The 21,365-nt window shown below is 43.0% G+C and overlaps 1 protein-coding gene and 1 non-coding gene across 2 annotated transcripts in view; both read right to left on the bottom strand.

Annotated features, from left to right (window-relative positions):
• Positions 1-5,209: 5,209 nt before the first annotated feature.
• The window catches only part of LOC126108823 (5'-AMP-activated protein kinase subunit gamma-2), a 1,182,277-nt gene continuing 1,166,121 nt past the window's right edge, over positions 5,210-21,365 (bottom strand). The window contains exons 17-18 of the mRNA XM_049914186.1: positions 16,087-16,209; positions 5,210-8,418 (exon numbers count right to left, since the gene is read on the bottom strand). Of these exons, the coding sequence (XP_049770143.1) occupies positions 8,252-8,418; positions 16,087-16,209 (290 nt within the window). The 3' untranslated portion in view covers positions 5,210-8,251. The remainder of the gene's footprint in view (positions 8,419-16,086; positions 16,210-21,365) is intronic.
• Positions 14,601-14,674, bottom strand: Trnal-caa (transfer RNA leucine (anticodon CAA)). Its single transcript has one exon. It is a non-coding gene; the product is annotated as a tRNA-Leu (tRNA).

The following is a 21,365-nucleotide window of genomic DNA, read 5'->3' as shown; positions in this document are numbered from 1 at the left end:
CCAGAAGTTTCTTACTCAATTCAATATTGTTCCATGAGCAGGAACTGGATACCGTGGCTGAATCTTGAAATGCTTACAAAAGGCACATTGCACACACACACACACACACACACACACACACACACACACACACACACACACACAAAAACAGGTTTGCCTTAGTGAATACAACACTCCACCCCCACAGCACGATGTTGCTTTGACCAATACCACCACATCATTACTGACCTCTATATGTGAGGGAACTTGACACTCTGCAGCTGCTGTATAGTCAGTCGGTAAACTGAAGACAGAGCTCTGCCTACCCAGCTACGTCACGAGCCGTTTCTACAGGCTGTTTCACAACGTAGTACCGGACCCGCCGCGGCACGCGCTTCAAATCTGGGGCGACGCCTTGTACAGATAGATACACCTCGGCTGCATTTATTTTTATGCAAATGCATTAAGACGATAAGGAATACAAAAAAAACTATAGCTTCTTCCAAAACACAACATTATAGAATAAATAATATTAACATAAGAATGGAAGTCAGGATTCTACTACAAACATAGAACCGAATGCCTGCTCATGTGAATGTATGTTGCTCTATTGCTATTGGTAAAACGAACCCCATATAATGTAATCAGTCTGTAGAATTTAAGGCTTGTTCTTACTTTGTGTCCCTACTAAAATATAGTAGTTTTCTTTGAAGGACTGCATTGAAACTTAATAATTCTTCCAACATCAAGAGTGTTTAAAAGGTAAGCAGAAATTTATAATTTTGTGTGTTGTATTAGTGTGATTTGCACTACTTTTTTGTCACTATCTTCATAAACATGCCTCAAAAATGTGTGTACAACGTTATCCATATTGGGTATTTACACTGTTGTGAGCTGTCAGAAAGGTTACATGTGTTTTGGCAGTATCAACAAGTATTTGTTTTGTATAAAAATAAATTAGAGAAACTGTATTAAATTTTGTTATAAGAATCGAATAAAGTGTATGGAATTTTTAGAAATGTTAAATATTCCTTTTGGTGAGCCTGTTACGGTAAACCGAGGGAAGACAAGTGGTAGGGCCTACAAACATTTCAAAGCAGGCCTTTTAGGACAGCGGTTTTACAAGCATGAATGAGATTAAAAATGCACAGTTAAGAGGCTATAAACTATCCTGAAGAAACAGTTCCTAAAAGTGTTTTGGAAATTGTAAAAAGGACTGGCATAAGTGTATAGTATGTAATGAGGAATATTTTGAAGGTAACATTGCTGTAGATTAACAAATAAAGTTCTTACGAAAAAATAAAAATTGATATGCGAACGTAACTCGTATGTCAAGCTTTTTTCTTAGAAGTCCAGAATCGGTGTACGTTTCGAAGGAAATTTCACCAGTGTCTAAGAGTAGCTACTGCGCACATGTTTTAAGCACTATGTCTTAGAATCAGATGAATAGTGACCAAGATGGAGATTTAGTGTTCCATAAGCATCAAAGGTTTTACGTGATTTTGAAACTGTCTGTAATGATGGGTTTCCTCCCAAACTTATTAGCTTTCCTTCGTGGCGGTTCCAGTAAACCGTGTGGCTTATTTTTGTGTTCCTTCATTATGCGTCCTATTGGGAGAGGCTGACGTTTGCATAAATTGCAGCCCTTTTAGTGGGACTGGTAATATTAGCCAACAGTTCTTTTTGGGTCGCCTTTTTAATACACGATGTAATAACATTAGAGACAATCGAACGCTCGTTACTCCGCAAATACGTCCTTATCTTAGTATTCTGCACATTTACTTGCAATGCTATACTATTATCTATCACTTTCGGATATCGAAGTATATCAGTAAGTACACAAAGTTAACTCACTGGCACTGACAACTAGGATCCCACGAACAGAAACGATGTATATCAGTGCACACCGATCTACACCGCTAGACAGGTAACGGGCAACAGATTCTGGGTGCCCCTGTAGGCCGGTGGCAGCGTTCTTCCCTGAAAAGCCACTTCCCCCACCAAAAGCACTGCTCGCTCTTGAGTTTACAGACAAACTACACTCCTGGAAATGGAAAAAAGAACACATTGACACCGGTGTGTCAGACCCACCATACTTGCTCCGGACACTGCGAGAGGGCTGTACAAGCAATGATCACACGCAGGGCACAGCGGACACACCAGGAACCGCGGTGTTGGCCATCGAATGGCGCTAGCTGCGCAGCATTTGTGCACCGCCGCCGTCAGTGTCAGCCAGTTTGCCGTGGCATACGGAGCTCCATCGCAGTCTTTAACACTGGTAGCATGCCGCGACAGCATGGACGTGAACCGTATGTGCAGTTGACGGACTTTGAGCGAGGGCGTATAGTGGGCATGCGGGAGGCCGGGTGGACGTACCGCCGAATTGCTCAACACGTGGGGCGTGAGGTCTCCACAGTACATCGATGTTGTCGCCAGTGGTCGGCGGAAGGTGCACGTGCCCGTCGACCTGGGACCGGACCGCAGCAACGCACGGATGCACGCCGAGACCGTAGGATCCTACGCAGTGCCGTAGGGGACCGCACCGCCACTTCCCAGCAAATTAGGGACACTGTTGCTCCTGGGGTATCGGCGAGGACCATTCGCAACCGTCTCCGTGAAGCTGGGCTACGGTCCCGCACACCGTTAGGCCGTCTTCTGCTCACGCCCCAACATCGTGCAGCCCGCCTCCAGTGTTGTCGCGACAGGCGTGAATGGAGGGACGAATGGAGACGTGTCGTCTTCAGCGATGAGAGTCGCTTCTGCCTTAGTGCCAATGATGGTCGTATGCGTGTTTGGCGCCGTGCAGGTGAGCGCCACAATCAGGACTGCATACGACCGAGGCACACAGGGCCAACACCCGGCATCATGGTGTGGGGAGCGATCTCCTACACTGGCCGTACACCACTGGTGATCGTCGAGGGGACACTGAATAGTGCACGGTACATCCAAACCGTCATCGAACCCATCGTTCTACCATTCCTAGACCGGCAAGGGAACTTGCTGTTCCAACAGGACAATGCACGTCCGCATGTATCCCGTGCCACCCAACGTGCTCTAGAAGGTGTAAGTCAACTACCCTGGCCAGCAAGATCTCCGGATCTGTCCCCCATTGAGCATGTTTGGGACTGGATGAAGCGTCGTCTCACGCGGTCTGCGCGTCCAGCACGAACGCTGGTCCAACTGAGGCGCCAGGTGGAAATGGTATGGCAAGCCGTTCCACAGGACTACATCCAGCATCTCTACGATCGTCTCCATGGGAGAATAGCAGCCTGCATTGCTGCAAAAGGTGGATATACACTGTACTAGTGCCGACATTGTGCATGCTCTGTTGCCTGTGTCTATGCGCCTGTGGTTCTGTCAGTGTGATCATGTGATGTATCTGACCCCAGGAATTTGTCAATAAAGTTTCCCCTTCCTGGGACAATGAATTCACGGTGTTCTTATTTCAATTTCCAGGAGTGTATATCTTAGCATGCATTATTTGTATTTGAAATTATCAATACATTGTGAACACACTGTATACACGGTAATGCGAAGTCTTGGTTGAATGTGAATAATTTACGAGTAAAGGTATTGAGATGGTCGCTGGTAATGTAGGTATACAGGTAGGGGTGTGTGTGTGTGTGTGTGTGTGTGTGTGTGTGTGTGTGTGTGTGTGTGTGTGTGTGTGTTCTAGCTCTAACAGGGTTTGGTGTGAGAGAGAAGTTTTCAACCTTGTTTACGATGCCTGTTCATATTTCAACATACATAAATTATGTTTTCGGGTGGGTCCGCCTTTAGCAAAACACGATTTTGTTTTCTATCCCAGACATGTTTCACTGCAGTTGCACCATCATCAGTGGTCTTTTTTTATGACTGTTACACATAAAGAATGTTCTTTACTGTTCATGTACATGTAAATATTAGTTTTTAAATCGTAATTACAGATTTTGAAGAGCGCATAAAGTTACGTATTCATACCATATGGTAAAAAGGTACAAATACATAAAATTATGTGCTCTTAAAAATCTGTAATTACTATTTGAAAACTAATACTTACGTGTATATAATCAGTAAAGAACATTCTTTATGCCTGACAGCCTTCAAATAAAAAATACTGACGATGCTGCAACTGCAGCGAAACACGTTCTGGATAGAAAACAAAATCGTGTTTTGCTGAAGGCGCACCCACCCCAAAACATATGTATTGCTAAAGCAACACAGACAGCTTCGACCTCAAGACAATTATCTAAATTATCTACCTCCCCCGTCAGCTACACACAACATTTGTATACAGCTGCGTTTCTTTATGCTAGGAGTTACCCATATTTTGTATAACAGAGGATACTTGGCATTAAATAAGGAAAAGACAATTCTAATGGAGTTTATGCTAAATTACAAATCAAGACAAGTGGACACTGAGCCAGAGTTACAATTGAAACAACTGATAAACATAAATTCCTGGATATTATAGCTGATGAACATCTTACACGGAAGGAACACATCAGCTACATGTGTAAAAAAATCTCATGTAATACCTACCTGCTGGAATGCCTTTCTGGCATAATAGTGCACCAGTCTTAAGACAAATCTATTTTGGTATTATACACTCCCACCTACAATACGGTATTGAGATTTGGGACGGGGCACCAACAGTATAAGTGGATAGGGCTTTTAGAGCCCAGAAGAGAGCAATTAGGATAATAGGAAATATTAGTAAACATCAATCCTGTAGAGAATACTTCATTTAGTATAATATACTAACAGTGTATTCATTATATGTTCTACGGACTATACTGTTTGTAAAAGAAAATATGCAGCACAGTATAATAAATAGTGATATCCACAGTTATAATACAAGGAAGAAAGAGGATTACCACATAAAATTCAGAAATAAAAAAGCAACCGATCATAATCCATTTTCTGGTGGAAGATTTTTTTTACAACAGACTGCCAAATACCATAAAAATGTTAAAGGGAAACATATTTAAAATAAAATTAAAGCAGTTCTTAATTGCTAAATGTTTGTACTCCATCAAGGATTTTTAATGTTGTATGTACTTTATTTCCACTACTAAAGTATTATGTCCATGACTGTAAAAGTTATTATGGACATATAAACCATTATTATTATTATTATTATTATTATTATCATCATCAATATTGTCTCACCTGTTTACGTGCCGTATTCTTCACGGGAATGAAAGACGCGGGAGGTGGTGACAGGAGAAAGTGAACTGACAACGACAAGTTCAAAATTCTGCAGTGTTTATTATTACACATCTCTCTGACCGGGCAGTATACACCTCGGCCTCAGCAATACAGAAAACAACAGCAGTGGGCTGTGGCAACTTTAGTTACTAGTGGCTCAGCAGTGCCCGACTCTGCGCAAACGTAGGAGGCAAACACTAAAAATAAAATTAAGAAAAGGCCCTGAGAGGCGACACACTGCATTTCCGTAAAGTGCTCCCGGGCTGCTCGCAGACTCGTCCGTGGCGTACGGAGATCCGGACGCGCACGTGGCTCGGCGTGGGCTGCTCTCCGTCCTCCTCCCCCCGCTCCACGTCACAAACTACCACTGTGGCAATGCAAACAGCGCAAGAACTGAAGCGGTGCAAAAAGTGGCAGCTTCGGAGTTCAGTTTGACACACACGAGCTTACGACAGCACGCACTGCCTCGAATGTGTCCACGTGTTAATGTACAGTACCTTATTGCAATCGGTGTCCTAAAAAATAATTAGTCAACTATCACATGCGTGGTTCACTACAGCTACAATAATCTTATTAATGCCAGCTTACATTTTGTCAAGACTCATCTTCACTACCATCAACATGGGAAAACAGCCTCACTGCTCGATATTTCATAATAAAATAAATAATTATCAACGATCATGCCGATGTCACAAAACACACACACACACACACACACACACACACACACACACACACACACACACACAAACACACTCTATATATGCACAATACATTACATATTCTGTCTCTCTGCACCAACTGCGCTGTTAATGACAAATGACTTCCTTTCGAATCAACAGCGACATACATTGCAAAAGGACTCTTGTGCCCCATCACATGCTTTTCCCCCACAATCTATTCACTAATGTAAACCGAATTAAGCACTTTTTTCCCTTCCGCATCACATTTTCCCCCTCACTATTGTGGCAGTCACAAATGTAACAGGAATTTAGATTTTTTGTTATTCCCTGCTCAAAGCAATATATGAGAATTGTACAATAACACAGGATTCCACATACAATAAACTTACAAGATCGCCTTTTGTAACATACGCACGTAACTGCCATTGCTGGTATCGAGCAGTGATACATAGAGCAGCACTTTTAAAAGAAATCATTAAGAAACACACTGAAAAGGTGTGAACACAATAAGACTCGAGGTGACAGTTTTGCCTTAAAATTAACATACAATACTAAAATCTCTGCCTAGACGGCAAAGGCGCCACCACAGTATACGGTGGATTACGGAAAAATGAGAGACTAACTACCTTCCGTGTTACACACACGCATTCCTCATTAAACTTCCCTGAGCACGGGCCAGGTATCAAGTGCAGCTGGAACACTGAAAAACTTTCCAAAATAATACGGACAGCGAAAGACCTGCCACGCCCCGACAGACAGCAGCAAGCGGTAAGCGCGAAGTTCTGCTTTGTGAGAACCTTGGGCTCCCTGCCTAACCTTACACACTAACTACTTCTAACAATCGAGTGAGACTATATACAGATTTGTTTTTTAGCGTACACAAGTGTATTGCCGCCAGGTATGTTGATAAACACTGCCTGGAGCTACAAACTACAAAATTTAATTTTTTCTATACAGACTTCAATATTAGCGCACGCACACACACACACACACACACACACACACACACACACACACACACACAGGTACTTATATTCTGCAAACCAGAGCACGGACTACATCAAAAACACATTACGCTTGCTCTTACGGAAACAACTGCTTGAAAAATAAACTCTTTTTTTTTGACAGAAAAATTAAACTACCATAATAATGCAACATGTGAGGCCAGCCTAAAAAAACTACCAGGAAAATCAATTTTCCACTTTTAATTTATTTTTAATCACATTTTTAAGGGAACTGCTCCCCACACAATAAAGTCTAGCACGGAGTAAGACTATAGTAATAAAGAGAATTGCTTGCGATTAAAGGGAGAATTATAAAGTACAGCGCATTGCAACAATATTTTTCACCTCACGGCAATACGAACGGACCAAATAATTGTCGATGACTGCAAAAGACAAACCTGAGCAGAACGTGACAGTGATGCCAATATGCAGTTTGTCTTACACCGTGGTGAACTTCGTAGTTGCTACCGGCAAAGCTATTTCGAAAAATTGCAATGTCGTGAATGTCAGACGTGTCAGACCAGGTAAGTAAGCGTCATTTTCCAGAGAGGACGACAGATCTGTCCGACGCTCGGGCAGACGTTTTTATTGTGGGGAGAGAGCAGCTCCCTGCACAAGGACAAGGATCAGTCTCGTGTCAGAATCGCTCGGCCGGGGTCGGCGACTACCACGGGCGCAGCGTACGTCCGACACGTGCCGGCCACAGATGCGAAGCCTCGTGGAGAAAAGTGACGTATTACACGTCTCTTGCCAATTCGGTACAGTGGGCAAAAAAGACGTGCAGAGCTAAGGTACAGAATTAAGCTAGTGTTTGTACAAGAGATCCTGAGGTACCGGTGAAATTCCAGTTGTACACGTCCGCCCCCTCACCCGGTATCACGTGGCGGTTTAAGTGTCACCGAGTCCGTGTGGCAATTTTTGGGGTTCGACCTCTACTCCGACTGTAGCACCTCCTCAGCTCCGACCACACCCCAGGGAGACACCTCGCGTACACAAAAAGGCGGCACTGGTCTCCACTGTAGTAGGGGCGTCCCTGGTACTCGCTACGAGTGAATGCACAGTCAGCTGCCCGCTAAGAATCGGAAACTTAATGCGCAGGAGTAACGTACAAATCTTCGGAGGTGTTCAGTCTGTGCCACAGTTCTCGCCTGTCACCCGTGGCTGAGAACCCGAGTCTCCACGCCCGCTGTCCGTCAGTGTAGACCCAGTTCCGACGAAACACACTCGGTTCGACGAGAAATTTTCCAGGGCTGCGAGTCGGCCCGGCACTGCATCCCGATTCGGATGCGGAGAATCTGAACGAGGTGTCAGCCACCGGCGGAGTGCCCGGCACGCGAATGACTCGCCACGGACCGACCGGCGAGACGTGCGGCAGGTGGGCTACGGAGGTCCCCTTCACTCCCCGCCGGAGACGGTGACCTCCCTCCAGCCGGCAGAGGCCGTCACTGCCGCAGGCGTGGGTGCGGGAGGAGGGGTGTCGGAGACCTCGCTGCCCCCACCGCCACCCTCCTCTTCTGCACCAGACGTGGTTGCCGGAGTAGCGTCGTCCGAACCGAGGCCACCTGCAAGGAGTACAATTTCAGTTTATTTAATTGTTCATTGATACATGGAAAGAAAGTAAGTGAATATAAATAACGGATTATGTAGGCAGACTGAGCCAGACAGAAGCGGAACAAGTAAAAATGTGATACAGTAAAACAATGAGGGAGAGGGAGAGAAGGAGGGGGAGAGGGAGAAAAGGATGGGGAGAGGGGGGGAGAGGGGGGGAGAGGGAGTGGGAGGGGGAGAGGGGCAGAGAGAGGAGGAGGGGGGAGGGAGGGGGGGAGGGAGAGGGAAAGGGGGAGGGGGAGAGGGAGAGAGAGAGAGAGAGAGAGAGAGAGAGAGAGAGAGACCATCTCTGAAGATTAAAAGTCTTCTGCAGACTGTTACGTTCTGTGATTCTAAACAAAACGCATGAAACGCAACAAAATTCCTTCTGTGACTCTACGGCAGGAAATACGGCTTGCCTGTTTCTGCATCACACAGATTGCTTGTTGATTCCCCATATCATCTATACACCCCACCCAGTGTCAAAAAAAAATATAAAAAATTAAAAAATGCGTAATCTGATCTAATTCTTCCCAGCTGTCATCTCAATATAAACATTTCCACCATAATATTCTGAATGTTGTCATTTATAAGAGCTTGCAAAAAAGATTTTATATCATCTACTCTGGATATACTGTATCTTGTTGGACCAGACGTCAGTTTTACAATGCTTGTATCGATGCTTTATCAGTTTACAGAAAATAGTGTGATGAATGGGAGCTAGCTTGTGATGTAGAAAAATGCAATTTAATGCATATCAGTAGGAAAACACATCCTGTGATGTCTGAATACAGTGTCGTGCTGCACTGTTCACCACATTCAGATTGATTAAACATCTCGATGTAACCTTGCAAAGTGGTAGGAAATGGAACGAGCATTTAAGGACAGCGGTAGCGAAAGGGAATAGTCGATTTTGGCATATTGGGGAAATTTTGGGATAATTTTTAGAACACTCGTGCCACCCATTCTTGAGTAATGGTGGAGTGTTTGGGTTTCCTGCCAAATCGGATTAAAGGAAGATATTGAAGCATTTCAGAGGTGGGCCGCAAGATTTGTTACTGACAGGTTTGACCATCACACACATATATTGCCGAGACACTTCACAAACTCATCGGAATCCTCGGAATGTCAACAACGTTCTTTTCGTGAAACAATATTGAGAAATTTTAGGGATTGCAAAACGATCCTACTGCTACACATAAGGACCGTGAGGAAAAAGACACAAGAAATTAGGGCTCATACGGAAATACACGGCGGGGCAAATAGAAGTGGCCCAGGCGAGTGTATACGACTGGATGTGAATGTACGCATATAACCACTCCCCGTGATGTTCGCACCACATTACGCCCGACACACGATCCTCACAGGTTCAGAGTGGAGTGTGGGCTTCAGTGTGATTGGAGCGGTACAAAGGGGACAAGGGTACTCCCAGTGTTCACTGTGGGAAGTTACACAACAGAGTTGTGGATTCAGTGTGGTCATCTGTTTGCTGAGAAGTTTAATAGTGTCAAAGTGCCAGCGAAGAGTGCCGTGCAACACTCAGTTTGAAAATGGCGTCAGCCGGGATCAGTTTGAACGAGTCAAAAAACGTACCGAAATGTGCCACACACCAAAAATGTGGCTGCATTTCACCAGAAAATGTTTCAGAGTCCTACCAAATAGACCTGACGCCTGTCGCAAGATACCGGCATATCACGTCAATCGTGGTGACGAATACCCTGAGTGGACCTGTTCTCCGGGCCACCTTTATTTGCTCCACCCTGTATGTAGACAGTCTTCATTCCCTAAGCCTATTTGTGAGTGAAACAGGATAGACTAGGTACGAAGAACCATTTGCCGTGCACTGTACGGTGGCTTGCAGAGTACGTATGCAGATTTATCTGGAACAAGTTTGTTCAAATGGCTCTGAGCACTATGGGACTCAACTGCTGTGGTCATAAGTCGAACAAGTTTGTTTCCAAATGAGGCACACATTTCGTGCCACCAACATTTGCACTGTTGTGCATTTATTTTCACTGCAATAAAAGAAACAATGATACACAAGGACAAGAAACCAAACAAAACACAATCCTTTATACGACGACACTCAAAAAATCTCTCTCAAATCCCAAACATTTTGCAGGTCGAGTTTGCACTCACCTCGTATATGGAGGACAGCTTTACGTGTGGCAGAGATATTACCAAAAGATTATTACAGAAGAACTCACTGAAAATGTGTGAACTGAGAAAAGTGTAAGATGAGATTTGCGAAAACATGCTGAGGAATGAGGTGGAGTTGAAAAGAGTTGGAGAGTACAGGAATCTTTTCGAGATAGGAAAGAGACAGGAAACTTGGCAACGCCATATATTGAAAAGACAGTGTCTACTCCAGCAAGGAGCTGAAGGGGCACAGAAAAAGGATGTGGAAGGTATCAGGTAACAGACAGTGTCAAGGGGAAAGTGAGTTCTAAGCAGATCTAAAGAAAAAAGCACGAGGCAGAAATGGGTCGGCAAGTTCAGTACCGAAACTGCAGGTAGGCAGAACAATCCTGACATCGCATTTATTTGATGTCGCACAGTGCGGATCTTCACAGTTTTTGAGACATCCGAACAGACTTCCTCAGAGAGTTAACACTGCATTGTGCACAGTACAAGAGATACATATAATAACAATAGGGAGTTACAGTTGGAGTGGATACTTAACTTGAGTGATTATGAGACACTCCACAGAGAAAAGTTAATTTTTTCCCCAACTTAAAAAATGCACACAAAATGTTAGTAACTGACACTGGTAAAACAGAAAAGGTTAGGAAGTTCAAGTGTCTAGGACACAGTAGTGGAACTCCACGAGCAAATGCATAGCACAGAATTATAAATTCGACAAACAAGACGTATCAGATAGAAGAATAATGAGTTAAATTTGAGGCTGAATATGCAGCACAGAAGCCCGGAGATTAAAAATCAAGTATGAAACATATCAAAACAAAGAAAAAATAGCAGAAACTGAGAAAAAGAAGATTGTTGTCTTTTCAACATTTGTGCAGAATGATTATGCTAAAAAAACCAGATGAAACTTCCTGGCATATTAAAACTGTGTACCGGACCGAGACTCGAACTCGGGACCTTTGCCTTTTGCGGGCAAGTGGTTTACAACTGAGCTACCCAAGCACGGCTCACGCCCCATCCTCACAGCTTTACTTCCGCCAGTACCTCGTCTCCTACCTTCCAAACTTCACAGAAGCTCTCCTGCAAAACTTGCAGAACTAGCAGTCCCGGAAGAAAGGATATTGCGGAGACATGGCTTAACCGCAGCCTGGGGGATGTTTCCAGAATGAGATTTTCACTCTGCAGTGGAGTGTGCGCTGATACGAAACTTCCTGGCAAATTAAAACTGTGTGCCGGACACAGTTTGGGTAGCACAGATGGTAGAGCACTTGCCTGCGAAAGGCAAAGGTCCCGAGTTCGAGTCTCAGTCTGCAACACAATTTTAATCTGCCAGGAAGTTTCATATCAGCGCACACTCCGGTGCAGAGTGAAAATCTCATTCTGGAAAAAAAATGGATGTTTGCACATGCCCTTCAAATCAGGCCGGACCCATGAAGTTAAAAAAGATTTTTAAACTCAGTTCATAAATGAAGAAGCAATAGCAGGAGAAGGAAATGATTTTACATGAGATGTGTTAAAATCACAAGGATTCCATAGCAGAACAGTATGAAAATGTGTTTGATGTAATCTAAAGAAAGGATTGAAAGATACATTGTGTAAAAGATGAGAGGAGGAAAAAGGAAAATCAAATGAGGAGGCCACAACAAAAGAAAATAAGGAAAAAAGTAATGACTGATAGCTAATAAGTGGTAATACAGTAATGTCAGTCTAATGTACATTGATCTAAGTAACGTTAATAGTTAGAGTAAGATGGGGAATACTGATACAGAGGCATGGTGCAACACAGAATCGATCAAGCCTAGAGAAGAAAATAACTGGATAAGACTTTACTGTCCTATTGGATGCAGAGTGCTTTTCGATGGGACGTAGCAAAACAGTCATTTATGCTGGAGTCGTACAGCTGAAATGGTAAAGGGAATGGTGGAAGATTAAGTGTTACACATTGCTGGGCACACCAGACTGGTTGCTGCAGTTACTGAAGGATGACAAGTACTCCGTCTGACAGGGAATGTGACGAGGATAACAACGGAACCTCTGAAAAGAACTGAGGGAGTGAAAATCACATTGCCAATCCGGTCACATCCACTGTAACTCAGCAAGAGGACGACATTTGTACTCGACGCAAATATGAACTGACACGAGACTTTAGAACTTAATTTTCTTCTTTAAGAGCTCCAGACTCTACCTGAACTGTATTTTCTTCAGTAGTTATGTTATTTTGGATTAAAATAAGAAAGTTAGAGTGTGGAACCACCACTAGAGAAAGGTTATCAACAGTTTGTACATAAATTAGGCTGCAGTTAGAGTCTGAGGACATGAAAGGAAACCAGTAGTTGTGAAGGGAGTGAGATAGGGTTGTAGCCTATCCCAAATTTTATCAATCTGCACAATGAGCATAGAGTAAGGGAAACCAATTGAAGTTCAGTGTGAACAGAGGACTTCCAGGCACTGTAATTCTGTCAAAGATGGCAAAGGACTTCGAAGAGCAGCTGAACGGAGCTAATAGCACACTGAAAAATAGGTTGCAAGATAAACAATGTTGTTTATCTCACAATAGCTGTTCAACGAAAGCCACAAAGAGTAGTGGAATGCAGGAGAATCGAATCAGGTGGTGTCTAAGGAATTAGGAAATGGTGAGTTCTGCTACTTGGGCAACAATATCACTAACTATAGCTACAGCAGAGAGAACGCAAAGTAGCAATAGCAAGAAATCATTTCTGATGAAGAGAAATTTGTTGACACTGAATACAAACCGGAGTGTTCGGAAGTTTTTCAAGGAAGACTCCGATGAGCTGAGAGTACAGGCGCTCATAAAGATAGACACGCGAATTAAACAATGGAAAAATCCACTCAGTTGCCGGAGTCATTTGTGTGAGTTGTGTTTGCGTGAATGCGTGATTGTCGTATAATTTTGATCGAGGTCTTACTGGCCGAAAGCTATATTTGTGACAATCTTTCTCTTGTGCCTATTTGCTATATGGTGAGTGGGCAACTTTCCTTTTCACAGATAGACATATGAAATGTATTAATGATAACAACTGTTTAATTACTTCATTACGATACCCATTGCTGCAAGTTGGGTGATGATTCGAGATGAACAGTGTATCAAATAAATTTGAGTGTGAATGCAATTTGATAAAAAATGAAGATACTGAAAATGACAGCTGCCCCAAGCAGATTTGTGAGTCCGTAGAAAGAGTAGAAAGAGGCTGTCAGACAAACACCAATTTTTTTTACAGACTATAATGTTAGATATGGCAACAAATAGACATACCACAATGCTCATCATGTTTCCAGTGGGAAACTCTAGTACTGTCAAGATGGAAATGGAAGTGAAGTATTTGGCTCAACTACGATTTTGTTCTTTCCTTACCAAATTTCATAAAGCATGAAGTAATGTGATAACCAGCCTTAAACACGTCTTGCAGCACACGAATCTGAGCCAGTGATCTGTGGTGGAAATAGTGGCAGCTTGCTGCAAATATTGAGAAGTGTGAAACTGCTCTCACATAATCTGTAAACAGTCGACTTGCATAAATAGTGGGACGAACCAATTAGTAGGGTAGATGGAACAATCACACAGGGGCTCGGTCGTATGTAAGGCAAGTGGCAACTTCAATTCGCAGCGAGGGCACTGGGGAAATACAGGCAGTTTGCCGAGGAGACAGCTTACAACTCACTTCTGTGGCCCGTTTTAGCATACTGCTCAAGTGTGTGGGACCCATTCCAAATATGAGTACAGACAGACATTTAAAGTACAGAAAGAAGGCAACACAAATGGTCACAGGTTTATTCGGATCCAACGAAAGCATCACAGAGATGCTGAAGACTCTCGACAAACAATCGAAAATAGGTACTGACCACCTCTTGAAATTGAATGTAGGAATATAACAGAACCCACAACATTTCGGTCCCAGACAGACTGAGAAGACAAGATTCACTTTCAGAACGAGATTCTCACCCTGCAGCAGAGTGTGCGCCGATTTGAAACTTCCCGGCAGATTAAAACGGTGTGCCGGACCGAGACTCGAACTCGGGACCTTTGCCTTTTGCGGGCAAGTGCTCTACCACTGAGCTACCCGAGCACGCCTCACGCCCCGCCCTCACAGCTTTACTTCTTCCAGTACTTCAGACTCCTACCTTCCAAACTTTACAGAAACTCTCCTGCAAACCTTGCAGAACTAGCACTCCTGAAAGAAAGGATATTGCGGAGAGATGGCTTAGCCACAGCCTGGGGGATGTTTCCAGAATGAAAGGCAAAGTTCCCGAGTTCAAGTCTCGGTCCGGCACACAGTTTTAATCTGCCAGGAAGTTTCAAGATTCACTTTGTTACTTCCTGTACAGAGAAACCGAACCAATCGTTCTTCCTGGATTTCCTAAGCAAATGCAATAGGAAAAAGCCGTTGGACACAGCTGTCTAGCAAAAAAGTACAAGCTTGGAAAGAATGTCACAGGATCAGATTCTGAACAGACCACGGATTTATCAATTTGCCTTTCAACTTAGCATTCACCTCTCAACGATGTGGAGATTCGCCAGAAATGACACACAGCTCAAATTCCGTGTCAGACTGTAGGTCTCGTTTCACTGGTTGGTTGGTTGTTTTGGGGAAGGAGATCAGAGAGCGAGGTCATCGGATTAGGGAAGGAAGGTGGCCGTGCCCTTTGAGAAGAACCATCCCGGCATTTGCCTGGAACGATTTAGGGAAATCACAGAAAACCTAAATCGGGACGGTCGGATGCGGGATTGAACCGTCGTCCTCCCGAATGCGAGTCCAGGGTATAACCACCGTGCCACCTTGCTCGGTGTTCGTTTCACCGGTTTAACTGAGGTACGTGTTCGGGACACGCAAGTTGCCAAAGTGGTGTCTGACTGAAAGATTTGCAACCGGCCGTTAACCCACACAAAATAATTATTAAAGGAAGAAGCCGTAATAAGTGGAGTGACGGGACGTACTCACTGCTGTACGACTGACAGCGCTTTGCAGAGTGCGGATGTAGGTAGAGATGTAAACATTCATCATTGGCTCAGGTGTCCTACACAGAAACCTACTGACATACTCAAAACTACAGAAGGTCTTCTACAACTACACAGATTTTAAAATTAAATACAAAATGAAAATACAAACAATGCATATTTCAGACCGCATCTGTGTCAGGCCAACAGTGAAACCCACGACCTCGCTTTTTGTGGGTAACGCTCTCACCTGCCGAGCTTTACAGACACTACTCGCGATCTATCTCCTGCAGTAGTTCTCGACTACTTTACAAACAGAACGGCACAGGCGATAGAGTGCTCCGTGTGGAAATCGAGTCACGAGTTCTGGCACACAGGTTTAACCACCCCCAGAACTGCCCAAACAGCGGAGGGTACATATAACACTTGCAAAACACCCCGGAGAGTGTGTAAACAACTGAAATCACTACTAATGCCCCCCCCCCCCCAACATGTATGGCCATCTGCCACAGACCCCTCTTCAGTGACCGGGCAGCAGACGTACCGCTGCAGTCGTCTTCCTCCGGTATGGAGGCCTCCGATGTTGACGCGGCCGACGACGACTGCTGCAGTTGGTGCTGGTGCTGGCGCAGCGACGTGCCGCTCATGCCCGCCGCGATCTCCTCTCCTGCATGAGTTGTAATTAAATTGGTCAGTGTTTAATTAACAGTACACTAATCTAATAAGAAACACGATGCAATTATATTTCACGTTCAAAATCTTTTACACTTATAATAATAATAATAATTGTTATTATTATTATTTCTCTACTTTCTCAGACGTTATGTCTGGTTAAAAATGGAATGTGAAGTGGACCTTGATCAAGCGTGACTTCCTTTTAACTGTACGGTATATGTTACACTGCACTTAGGAACTTTCGGGTAATTGAACACGTATCAACAATTACAGATTTCTGTAGTTGTGTATATATGTTTGGATGTAGCTGTATTGCGTTCATGTACTGGTGGATATTGTGTGGTATGACTCCCGTGGTTGATAGTATAATTGGTATAATGTCAACTGATGCCACATGTGCTTGACTTCCTCAGCCAGTCGGATGTATTTTTCAATTTTTTCTCCCGTTTTCTTCTGTATATTTGTCGTATTGGGTATGAATATTTCGATTAATTGTGTTAATTTCTTCTTTTTATTGGTGAGTGTGATGTCAGGTTTGTTATGTGGTGTTGTTTTATCTGTTATAATGGTTCTGTTCCAGTATAATTTGTATTCATCATTCTCCAGTACATTTTGTGGTGCACACTTGTATGTGGGTACGTGTTGTTTTATAAGTTTATGTTGTATCGCAAGTTGTTGATGTATTGTTTTTGCTACGCTGTTATGTCTTCTGGTGTACTCTGTATTTGCTAGTATTGTACATCCACTTGTGATGTGATCTACTTTTATTATTACTATTATTATTATTATTTTGCAAACATTTGTAACACACAATCACAACAAATATGTAAAGTAAATTAATTTGTTTACAATAAAAATGTCTGTTTTTAAAATATTTTGAACAGTTTTTATCATAAACTCTTTGATGCAAAGTTTCGTCAGGAATTTTAGTACGACCAGGTTGTATGAGGAGTGTCTTCTAAGTCTGACCTGATGTCATTTGGATGTGACTAAAGACAAATGTAATGCGGAGACACCAAACAAACACATGGAAGGGTTAATTTGACAGCCTGCAACATTCCATTTAATAATGTATAGGTTCTAACGGGAACTCTGGCATATTTTTGGTAAGTAGCATCTCCCTGCTACAGAAAATGTGCCAACAACGACAATGAATACTAATGGACAACCAACACTAGATATGTAACAACACATCTCATTTATTGTAACTACGATTTAGATCTGTGAATGATCCAACTTTTCCTAGTAAGGTTTTAAAAATAAAATGGCATTTCTAAACAGTCATTACAGAAAAGTACCGTATTTACTCGAATCTAAGCCGCACTTTTTTTCCCGTTTTTGTGACCCAAAAAACTGCTTGCGGATTAGAATCGAGTGCAAAGTAAGCGGAAGTTCTGAAAAACGTTGGTAGGTGCCGCCAGAACCAACTTCTGCTGTCGAATATATGTAGCACTACACAGGCATGCTTTGCAGGCACAAAGATAAATACTGGCGCCAAAAACTCTGAATTAAAAAAGGGTTGAAGACGAGCTTTTTTTCTCCGCCCCGAGTTTCGACCACTGCATTTTCATACATTATCCAACGAAGTAAATACAAATTCCGTATTGTTCATCTTCGAATGTAGCAGCATTTCAGTGTACTACGAAAATCCGACTGGCAAGACTGTTTGGGATGTTTGTCAATATGGCCAACTCTACGTTCTGATTTTTTTCCTACCTGTGAGAAGAAATGGTTGCTAATAGGAACATTTATGAATTGTGAATCACATCTGGTATTCTCTTCACCATAAGAATAATACCGTATGAATATAAACATTTTGCCATGTATTCTTTCGTGTTTGCTGCTATCTCATTTAAATCCTGACTGCCTAATAAACTACGAAACTAGAGTGAGACAACAGCAAACGCGGAAGAATATACATATCATGTCACGTTTATATTCGTATTATTCTTATGCCTAACAGTGATACACTCAGAAATGAAGCACAGCAATTGACTAGATTTTTAAATCTAAGATGACTCTAATTTCTGTGCAGAATGTAATGTACTAAAGAGGAGACTACAAAGATTTTCAAACGGAGAAACATTTTCGATAAACTCTCGTTCAGAACACCTTCTATCAAACACAGTCTATTATTGGGTTCTTGTTGATCACTATCAAAGAAAGCAGTAGTGTAAGTAACAACAAATAGCAGTCTCTTGCCATCGTTTCATTAATGAGAAGATTCCTTTTTTTTTACTGTAAGCGTCGGTAGTGTGCACAAAAGCAAGCCATGCTGCGAGCGGCGACAGGCCGTAAACACACATTATCAGAATGCGACAAACAATGCACGACACAGTACAATAACGCATTTTCAGCTTAGAGTGACGTAAACATCTATAACAAAGAGAATGGCACTTATCAGATCAAAGAAAAATAAGCAATCAATTCAAACCAGACGAAGCACGTGAAAATGGAAGGGTACCCTTACAAATATGGACGGAGCGCGTGACGCATAGCAGTGGCTGCTAAGCTTAAGACTCGAACCAAACTACTGTAGCTGTATCTTCATCCATTCAACCTAAATTGTTTCTCATATTACAATGGACCACCAAAAACTTTTCTCCCCCCTTAAATTTCGAGTCTCAAATTTAAGGTGCGGCTTAGATTCGGGAATTTTTTTTTTTCCTTGATTTCAAGTCTCAATTTTCAGATTCGAGTGCGGCTTAGATTCAAGTAAATACGGTAATACAGGAGGCAGGTTAGAGAATCAAAATATATATAAATACCAGACATTTATATTTTCTCTTAAAGAAATACTAAGATCACTCCAAAAGAAATGCACACTATTTTTTTTAAATCCATCTTTTAGTCTACATGTTTGAAAGTTTTACTGTGTGTAGATACATCCTTTAGGAACAATATTTTAATTTCTCCACATAATTTCCATCCCTCCCAACTTCCTTACGCCATGTTGGAACTGGCACCTGTATTCCCGCACGGTAAAATTCTGGACCAGCCTGTTGGAGCCACTGTTTGGCAGCATTCACATGGGAGTCATCATCTTCAAACCTTGTTCCACGAAGAGAGTCTTTCAGTTTCCCAAAGAGATGACAGTCATACGGGGAGTCAAGCCAGGACTGTAAGGTGGCTGTTTCAGTGTTGTCCATCCGAGTTTTGTGATCGCTTCCACGGTTTTTTGACTGACATGCCCCCGTGCATTGTAGTGCAACAGCAAAACATCCCGCTTTTGCCGATGTGGTCGAACACGACTCAGTCGACCTGGCAGTTTCTTCAGTGTCGTGACATACGTATCAGGATTAATGGTGGTTCCACTTGGCACATTGTCGACAAGCGAGAGTCCTTCGGAACCGAAAAACACCGTAGCCCTAACTTTCCCAGCAGAAGGTGTGGTTTTGAATTTTTTTTTCCTTGGGTGAATTTGCACGATGCCACTCCATTGATTCTCTCTTCGTCTGTGGTGAAAAATGACGGAGCCGTGTTTCATCACCTGTCACAATTCTTCCAAGAAATTCATCTCCACCATCTCGTACTGTTCCAAAAGTTCGCTGCGTACCGTTTTTCTTATTTCTTTGTGAGCCACTGTCTACATCCTGGGAACCCACCTGGCACACACCTTTTTTAACGCCAACGCTTTCAGTACTCTGCAAACACTTCCTTCCCCTATCCCAGCACAGCGTGACGTTTCGTTTACTGTGATGCGTCTGTCAGGCAGTCACCAGTTCGTCAACTCCCTGCACACTGTCCGCAGTGTGTGCAGTACGAGGCCTGCCGCTGCGAGGACAATCCTCAACATTGCCGTGCCCGCTTTCGCCACGTAACCTGCTCGCCCATCGACTAACTGTACTGCGATCGACAGCAGCATCTCCGTACACCTTTTTCAACCTCTTGTGGATGTTTCCCACTTTCTCGTTTTCACGGGACAGGAATTCTATAACAGCACGCCGCTTCTGACGAACGTCAAGTGTAGCAGCCATCTCGAACACATGCTGTATCGGTGCCACTCACGGGAACAGGTTGAACTAAGTTTTAAAACAAGTGGGAAGGATGTATCTACACACAGTAAAACTTTCACATATGCAGAATGAAAACTGTATTTTTATAAAAATAGTGTGCATTTCTTTTGGAGTGACTCTCGTACAAGTATTGTGCCACTGTGGTATAACAGAATCCAGAATTTAATCTAGAAACTCAAAGCGCAAATAATGAACTAACCAATTCAGAGTGACAAGTAATGGTTAATAGTACGCAACTGGCATTACTAATGAATCCATTTGCACTTTTTTATTGTCATTTCTTTCGCTATCTGCCATCTATAGATCATAACACAATGGGGTCACAGAGGTCACGGGACACTGCCCGACGTGTCAGACCACCTTTTCACCGTCACAGTGCAGCCAGTCGACACGGCACGTACTCAGCAAGTCGTCAGAAATATCGACCCCTGCTGCCTCTCTAATTATCCGTTATTCCGGAAAGTGTTGCCCGTGCAGAATGTTGTGCACAAACTGAGGTCTCAATTGTGCCTCACAAATGTTCGACAGTATTCACGTCGAGTGTTCCGGACGGTCGAATCGGTCCGTCAAATTGTCCGGAACGTTCTTCAAACCTATCACAAACAACTGTGGACTCGTGACTTGGTGTACTGTCATCCACAAAGGTTCCACTGTCGTTTGGGAACATGAAGTCCACGAATAGCTACAAATGTTCTCCAAGTAGCCAAACATAACCATTTTCATTCAATGATTACTCCTGAACTGTTTACTGTACAATGATATAATTCTGCAAGTACATTCAGCGGCCTACGTGGATGCCGTTTATGACATACTATCCCCTAAACTGTGAGCCGTAAAATGATTTAATTTTGCACTTACAATTAGTAATATTTATACAAACTGACTAAAATTTGTCACAAAAACAGTTGGTAGTGAATTAGTAATAACTTACAACGTTGTATCTCATATGGTACTTTTACTACACAAATAACGGGGAAGTAGTAACTGATTTTCCTTTCATCATTTGTTGGGGCTGTCAGTGAGAAAAAGTTTTCATAAGGGTTTGAAATTGGGTGTAAAGTTTGTTGCACATCATTAAGTGCTCTCATTTACAAATACTGGAGCAATGAAGTCTGCGAATTCATGCGTCACA

This window comes from Schistocerca cancellata, chromosome 11, assembly GCF_023864275.1.
Source record: "Schistocerca cancellata isolate TAMUIC-IGC-003103 chromosome 11, iqSchCanc2.1, whole genome shotgun sequence".
In the NCBI taxonomy this organism is placed as follows: domain Eukaryota; kingdom Metazoa; phylum Arthropoda; class Insecta; order Orthoptera; family Acrididae; genus Schistocerca; species Schistocerca cancellata.
This window is presented reverse-complemented; position numbering and strand designations above follow the sequence as displayed.